Here is an 8,687-nt window from a genome sequence, read left to right on the forward strand (position 1 = left end):
GTTGATTCTATCACAGAAAAAGCATTGCTCTATATAGTGCAAACTAATGAGGCGAACTCGGTGAAGTTCTGCGCAGCCTGGCATTTCTTCTGCGCCGCAGTCCTGGAGGATTGTTTTAGCTTGCAGTTTAATTGGAACAGTTTAAAACAATCAGAATGGAGAAAGATCCATTGAAATCACTTAGAATGTATGTGCTGACCCTTGGATGGCATACGTATTTATTTATTTATAAATACCTTGATGTGATATTTTGCCCATATCGCCCAGCCCTACTGTACTGTACCCAGAACTACCCCAAGGGCGTATGTGGCAGGGGCTTCTAACAATCACGGATTACAAAAAAAAAAGCCAGTCACGTTGCAGACACCAATGTCGCCCTACTGGACAAGCTAAACACCTTTTTCTCACGGTTCAAGCAAAACGACTCTGAGCTGCCGATGAGAGCCTCTGAGGACAATGAGGGTTACGTCTCCACGGAGGATGCATGCAAGTTATTCAAACATGTTAACCCCTCGCAATGTTGCTGGCCCAGATGACATCCCTAGCCACGCCCCCCGAACAAGTGCAGATCAGCTAGCTGTTGTGTTTTTGGATATCCTGTTGTGTTTTCCGTTATCCCCACCTGCTTCAAGATGTTCACTATCATCCCTGTGCCCAAGAATGGTAACTGAACTGAATGACTACAGACCCGTACCACTCACTTCCGTTATCGTGAAGTGCTTTGAGAGGCTAGTCAGACTACATCAGCGCCTCCCTCCCGACACTGAACCGTCTCCAATTTGCCTACCGCCCCGACAGATCCACGGACAACCCAATTACCATTGCACTGCACACTGCCTTCACCCACCTGGACAAGCAGAATGCATATGTGAGGATGCTGTTCATCAACTACAGCTCGGTTCTTCAGTACCACAGTGTCCCTTTATGCTCACCACAAAGCTCACAGCCCCGGGACTGAACTCCTCCCTATGCAACTGGGTCCTGGATTTCCTGACGGACCCCCCCCCCCCCCCCCCCCAGTTCTGCAAACAAAATACTTCCAGGGTGCAGCAAATATTGATTTTCACCACCCCCCAGGTGGTGAAGGTAGGCAACATTAACTCCTCCACACTGATTCTCAACACTAGGGCCCCACAAGTGTGCGTCCTCAGTCTCCTCCTGTACTCCCTGCATACCCACGACTGTGTGGCCTCACACCGTTTTCAACTCTATCATCAAGTTCACTGACAACATGACAGCAGTAGGCCTGATTACCCACAACAGTGAGATGGCATACAGGGAGGAGGTAGGCACTCTGACGGTGTGGTGCCAGGTAAACAACCTCTCCCTCAACGTCAGCTAAACAAAGGGACTGATTGTGGACTTCAGGGGGAACGGGGCCACCGTGGAGAACGTCAAAAAAACGTAAAATGGTCAAACCGTGGCGAAGAAGTTACAACAGTGACTCTTTAACCTCATGAGGCTGAAGAAATGTGGCCTATCCCCAAGGGCCCTCAGTCTTCTACAGAAGCACCATTAAGAGTGTACTCTCCTCCCTGCCACTAAATCTGCCATGTGCATGTGACTAAATAAAAATCTAAGGGGAACAGTAGGGAAGATGTGGTCTATGTAACATTAGCTATAACACTGATATGCATTAGCCTGCTAACACACTACATTGAATGAGATGTAGCAGTAGTATATTAGGCAGTAATACAGTAGCATGTTACATTTGAATAGATAAGGTACATGCAGCAGTTGAACCCTAACCCACTAGGTGTCCACTTACATGGTCATTCCATGCACTAACCCAGTGGTTCCCAACCAGGGGTTCTAGGACCCCTGGGGGTACTTGGCCTATCCACTGTGGGTACATGAGAAGCCTCATGAGACCATAGGTGTCTGGTAAAATACATGAGGGGGTACTTCAGGGGTAATCCAGGCAGAGATAAATTCAGTTGTTGGTACAGTAACCAAAAACGGTTGGGAACCACTGCACTAACACACAGTTAGGAAGTCCAGATTAGAGGATTGTCCATGTGGAAAGGGGAGAGGTCCAGTTGCTGAATTGTGATGGAGGACAGAGACACTCAACCTGCCCTCCTTGGAACAACTAAAGCACCAGCAGGAATTGGGGGCCTGTTACCACCACCAGGTTAGACCGCTGATTGGCTGGCCAAGGTCAGCTGACCCACACCAGGAGAGAGATCCAGAAGAGGTGTGAATAGGTTGGGGGCAGAGAGACCTGTAAACAATGGAAAGCCAATTCCCCGAGTACCTCTGCTCTCTGCTAGGGTAATAAAGGTCCTATTCCCACTACGAGATATGAAGGAGAGTCTTTGCCTCCCTCACCTTTCGTTCTGGCTGGTAACACAACATTCTTGGTCTGCAGCTCAAATTGACTGTAAATGGCACAGTAGCCACTAGCCAGTAAACGCAAACAATTCAACAATAGCAGAACATGTTCTTCTAAAACGTATGACACTATTGAATAATACAACCAAACCATATTACACTTGAATAATGCAGCAATTCACAAGCATGTATGTGCAGACAATTTATTTTCTCGTACATTTAGCTTCAAGACCAAAGCACAGAGTTGCTAAAAGAGCAAGTAACATTAGCCTATCAAAAATGAATGATTAACCCTCTCATGCCAATATAAAAGTACAGTAGGCCTACCTTACATTACTACAAATCAGACAACATGGATATAAGTGAATTCACCACGATAAGCGGTGGAAGCCTATGGAAGCCCCCCCCCCCCCCCCCCCCCGCAAAAAAGAATCTGACTGCGAGTTATGACATAGTAAATCATAATTATGAGATACTAAATCATAATTATGAGATCTGTAAGTCATAATTATGATATAGTGAGTCTGGATCATGGACTTGAAAAGTAATCTGTGATTCAAACAATAAAGTGGTCCCGCTGAGGAAAAACAAAAAAAAGCTGAGGAATGGGGCTGGAGAAATGTAACCACTCTCAAATATGTACATAGTCTCAAGGACTCTCACATAGGGATGCAAGGACTGACCATCCATGAGATCAAAATGATAGTTTTAACCATGTTTTGAAGCTATACAGTGTTTGTTTACAATTATATTGTTTACAAACAATGGAGTTAAACAAGCTTATATTTTGGTTTCTGATGGCGTAAGTAAGAACGTTGCTCATGAAGCATTTCTAAGTTACATTCTTCAAGAATCAATGGCTATATATACCAAACCCAGATTGCCCCTTTAACAGATTGGATTGAATTAATGCATTAGTCATATCTGATCAGATGTGAACCAGATGTCATCAAGCAGGCACCAACTCATATCACACACACACACACACACACACACACACACACACACACACACACACACACACACACACACACACACACACACACACACACACACACACACACACACACACACTGTGATTGACTATAGGATTTACAGTACATAAGGCTGTCCTTTGAAAGTTGAGGGCCTGATGCAAAGTGCACATTGGATTAATGTGATACAGATCGCCTGAACGTGTATCATTATTATGACTTACTATCTCATTATTATGACTTACTATCTCATTATTTTCACTTACTATCTCATTATTTTTTACTTACTATCTCATTATTATGACTTACTATCTCATAACTCAAAGTCAGATTAAATCAAATAGATTTTGTGGTGGGAACAGACTTCCATAGTCAACTTGCACAATTAGTCTGTGCTTCAATCTGACCAACTGTAGCCTACTGATAACAACCACAGCTGCAGGTAACCTAGAGAAGCCTATATACGCATCTGGGCAAACATAACTGTCACACCCTGACCTTAGAGAGCCTTTTTATTCTCTATTTGGTTAGGTGAGGGTGTGACTAGGGTGGGCAATCTGTTGTATTTTCTATGTTGACCTGGAATGGTTCCCAATCAAAGGCAGCTGTCTATCGTTGTCTTTTTTCCACCTTAGTTGGTGGGATCTTGATTTTGTATAGTTGCTGTGTAGCCTGCAGAACTTTACGTTCGTTTTGTATTTTGTTTTTCGGTAACAATAACGTCCTGTTTTTATAGCCTAAGCTATGTATTTATAGCCTAAAATAGGCCCATTTATTTGTGTTCTGAGAAAATGTGAATGATCAAATTTGGTTTATATTCACACTTCGGGTGGCTAGGCAACCTAGTCCTTTTTAATCACAAATAATTGGCTGGAATTAATCAATCAACACAATTGTGATGACATACTGTATGAGTATCTGTTTTATTACAGATGCAAAGGCCTACAGGATGCAACCATGCATACAGTGAGCCAGCCATGTTTGTTTTTGTCCGATCACAGTTGTCACTGTCTGTGTAAAGGGTTTTCATGTTTTCATCCTCCCTAAGGTTAGGAGTTTTTCCAGGATTGTTCTTTTTTTTACCATATGACCTTATCATACACTGTAACAAGGGTCTGCAGTTGATTAGGTACCAGATAAGGAAAAACTCTGGGCCCCAGGAAAACGATTTCCCTCCACCACTCGGGAACCTGTAGTGCCACCTTTTGAAATCACCACACAATGTTACAAATTAAAAAACATATCCTATTTGTATGACCAACATTTTACACGTTTTTGGTGGTGTGGATGGGCTTCCATACTTTCACATGGCTCAGTGCAGCCGGCAGCTACTGCGACAATTTCAGAATGTAACAGGCTGTTACTGAAATTTCTGGTTAAAAAATCTCAATAAAAGTTTCAAATATTTGAAAAAAAATTCAGCTGTTTCAAAAACATTGCTCTGCTATTACCATTTATATTGTATGAGTGTTGAGTCAATGAGACAATTCTGTTTACACTGCCTTGTTTCAAGGGGGCCAACTGTCGGGCGAGTGTCGTAGCGATCTAGACTTACATTTGAGTAATATGTGTAGCCGACGGTATTTTTTTGTCTTGGAGTTGTGTCTCTGACATAGGGTAAGAGAAGGCTGAGAGAAGTGTTCAGGAGCAACTGTATGGGTTTTCTACACCGTTACGTTATTCTCTGTATATCGGTTATGATGCGCAAAAAGCAGGGAGTTGTTTTAGTGACACAAAGATTAGAGGACATTGGTCTCCAAAGAGAAACGACTAAGGCTCTTTTCCTTCTGAAAATCTCTTCAAGCTGTAAGGTGCCCAAAAGGTAGTTGTTTTAGACTCAGTGTGTCTGGGCTGTTTTCCTTCTTCAGGAGGACTCTTATCTGCAGACCATCGGTGTTCTGGGGGTTTGTGAGCTACACGAAATGTTTACTACTAGGCTACTTTAGTTTGCCCCCTCAGCGTATTTTGTCTTTGCAATGTTGGCACAATACTCATGTAATGTTAGCCAGCAGAAGGCATTATCTGCTGCTGTTTATTGTGCTTGTTCGGTGCTATTCTCCATGTGGTATTGGTCAGCTCATTGAATAGCTTCCTCTGTTATAATTGCGGGATATTTACCATGGGACCTAAGTGGAAAGTTACTTCTGAGGGGAGAGGAACCCAGACCCCCCACCGCCACCAATAGAGGTCTTGCAGTTCATTTCAGGACTTCCTCTACATTTTAATTTCCCAACCTGCTGCATTATTAATGGGAAAATGTGTGATCTTGTTTTCTGTGATATAACCTATAACCTTTATAAGCCTTATGATTACCGTAGATAATTGATCATACGTTCCCGGGTTGTTGTGGTTTGGGAATACACCTCTAACACTACGGGACCCACCTGAGATGTGACACAAGCCTCAGAACCTGAGGAGCGGGAGGCAGGTAGGTAGGTAGCCGAGCGGCTGGAGCGTTAGGCCAGTAACCGGAAAGTCGCTGGTTCGAATACCCGAGCCAACAATGTAAAAAATATGTCTGTGCCCTTGAGCAAGGCACTCAACCCTAATTTGCTCCAGGGACGCCATACAACTATGGCTGACCCTGTAAAACAACACATTTCACTGTACCCATCTTATTTATTTATTTTAGTTTTCATGGCAGCAGCCATATTGAGACTATACCATTAGCACCCCAGGGAGAGGAGGTGTATGTTCGTGATCTACCCAGATGGGGTCCGAGTGAGTCAGGCAGGAGAGACTATTTCACATCCTGTCAGCTCTCTGGAGACAGCCAGCAGCCTGGAGCCTCACCTGACAGCCATCTGGCTGCTGTTCTACTCATTTTCACTCCACACACACAAACACACATACACACTCACACAAACAGCACAAGCGTAAATGGCACTCATACACATACACAAATACACGCACACAGTGATACCAGTCAACTGGAATTAGGCTTCAAAGCACACTTTTTGCACACAAGTCCATTTTTTTGTCATCAGTTTTTCTCTAAATTCGTTTGAGTGTATATAATTATTTTTCATTTATCTTTTTAGAAGCCTGTAAAATTACCTGAGAGCAGGTTGAGTTCAAATATTAAGTGTGAGATGCTGTTGGTATTTATTCCAGCCAGGTAGTTTACTTTAATTTCCTCTGTGATGTTTGTGTTTTTCAGGGGGAAAGCAGCGAGGGGCCCGGCCAGTTTGACATATCCCTGTATGAGAACTCCTTTTATCTGTTCTGGCTCCTGGAGCAGCTCCTTCAGGTCGGACAAGGACCTCCAGGGGCCACAGGGGGAACTGGGCACCACTGGAGCCCAGAGCAGAGGGCCCTTTTGGGCCGGCTGGAGCATAGCGTCTTGCTCCTGTCCGATGATTTCCCTCTGTACTCCCTCTACATGTGGCGGATAGGGGCTCTCCTCGCCCCCTCCAACATCAACAACACCCAGACCTGAGACTGGCGTTCCAGGAACGAACGCGGCACCGCCACACGCGTGTAATTCCACCTCCAGATCTTTCTACTTCAAAGGGCTGCAGAAGTTGGTGCAGTTAGTCAAGGAGGATTTGACTAACTTAGCAGGAATCAAAAGACAGGACTTGACAGGGCTGGAGAATGAGGTGGTGGCTCCATTTGATATTCTCCTCGGAAGAATCTAAAAATAGTGTTGTGGCTCGTATAGTAAGCTAAACCAATTATTATTGTGTGGCAATGTGAGAAAGACTACAGTGGATGACATTAGAAAAAAAGCATTACATTTTTAATTAGTTTTTATTTACAGACTGTAAATGTAGAATTAACATGCTGAGTATTGTATGAGCAGCTATTTATAGGAACATATTACTGTAAGGAAGGAATGTACAGAATGTTTGTGCTTAGACATCCACGTTTTAATTTGTTGATTCTATTAGCAACATTTTTACTAAAAAAAAGGACTTGAATAGAAAAAAAGCCTAAATGTTTGTATTCCAGATTTTCCCCTTTCACTTTACAGATTAAAGTCCATGTAAATATTTTGGATTTTAGACTTTGATTTATTAGACCTGTTTATGGAAGTATTAGCTGATATATTTAACATTTTAAAAGCAACATCCTGCTCCTTACCTGATCTTTCCAAAATATTTGTATTTTACATCGCTCTATTGTCAGAATTGTAATATCTCAAACAGAAGGGCCCTGGACTGGGATTCTACTAAGCTAACATATGGAATTGTTTTAAGATGGTAATACCAACGAACATTTAGCATTATTTTTTTAACGTTTTATGAATAATTTCATAAAACACTGAATTTGGCCTAACTGCTATTAGCCTATAGAAACGCATTGAATAACATTCATACATGGCAAAACAGATAGTCCAAAAATGTATAAAATTGAAGTTTGTTTTGAAGTGTCTGTCCTAAATCTGAGATATATAAAAAATAAAAATAAAGCTCAGGAATTTAGTATATCAATTTTTTTACACATTTTTAACCCTTTTTTGGGCATTTAAGGGCTTCCATATTCATTCAAAATGTATTTACCCCTTGACTTATTCCACATTTTGTTGTGTTACTGCCTGAATAAAAAATAAATTAAATAGATTAGCTCTCACCCATCTACACACAATACCCCATAATGACACATTGAAAACATGTTTGACATTTTTTCTAATATATTGAAAATTAAATACATATGTCTAATTTACATAATTATTGACACCCCTGAGTCAATACTTTGTAGAAGCGCCTTTGGCGGAAATTACAATCTTTAAGAGGATTGCACAATATTTGCCCATTGTTCTTAAAAAAATTATTCAAGCTCTGCCAAGTTGATTGTTGATCATTGCTAGACAGCCATTTTCAAGTCTTGCCATAGATTTTCAAGCCAATTGAAGTCAAAACTAACTAGGCCACTCAGGAGCATTCAACGTCATCTTGGTATGTCCAGTCCAGTGTAGATCTGTCCTTGTGTTTTAGGCTATTGTCCTGCTGAAAGAATTCATCTCCCAGTGTCTGTTGGAAAGCAGACCGAACCAGGTTTTCCTCTAGGATTTTGCCTGTACTTATAGCTATATTCCTTTTATTTTTATCTGCCCAAAAATTCCCTAGTCCTTTCCGGCGACAAGCATACCCATAACATGATGCAGCCACCAACATGCTTGAAGATATGAAGAGTGGTACTCAGTGATGTATTGTCCTGGATTTTTTCCCCAAACATAACGCTTTGTATTCAGGACCAAAAGTTATTTTCTTTGCCACATTTTTTGCAGTATTACTTGCCTTGTTGCAAACAGAATGCATGTTTGGAATATTCTTATTCTGTACAAGCTTCCTTCTTTTCACTCTGTCATTTAAGTTAGTATTGTGGAGTAACTACAATGTTGTTGATCCATCCACTGTTTTCTCATATCACAAC

At 41.9% G+C, this 8,687-nt stretch overlaps 1 protein-coding gene across 1 annotated transcript in view; it reads left to right on the plus strand.

The window, feature by feature from the left end:
* The window catches only part of mei4 (meiosis-specific, MEI4 homolog (S. cerevisiae)), a 48,247-nt gene extending 40,374 nt beyond the window's left edge, over positions 1–7,873 (plus strand). Inside the window, exon 5 of the mRNA XM_020454742.2 lies at positions 6,469–7,873. Within this exon, the coding sequence (XP_020310331.1) occupies positions 6,469–6,747 (279 nt within the window). The 3' untranslated portion in view covers positions 6,748–7,873. The remainder of the gene's footprint in view (positions 1–6,468) is intronic.
* The last annotated feature ends 814 nt before the right edge of the window (positions 7,874–8,687 follow it).

The sequence above is a fragment of the Oncorhynchus kisutch genome, linkage group LG21 (assembly GCF_002021735.2).
Source record: "Oncorhynchus kisutch isolate 150728-3 linkage group LG21, Okis_V2, whole genome shotgun sequence".
NCBI lineage: Eukaryota > Metazoa > Chordata > Actinopteri > Salmoniformes > Salmonidae > Oncorhynchus > Oncorhynchus kisutch.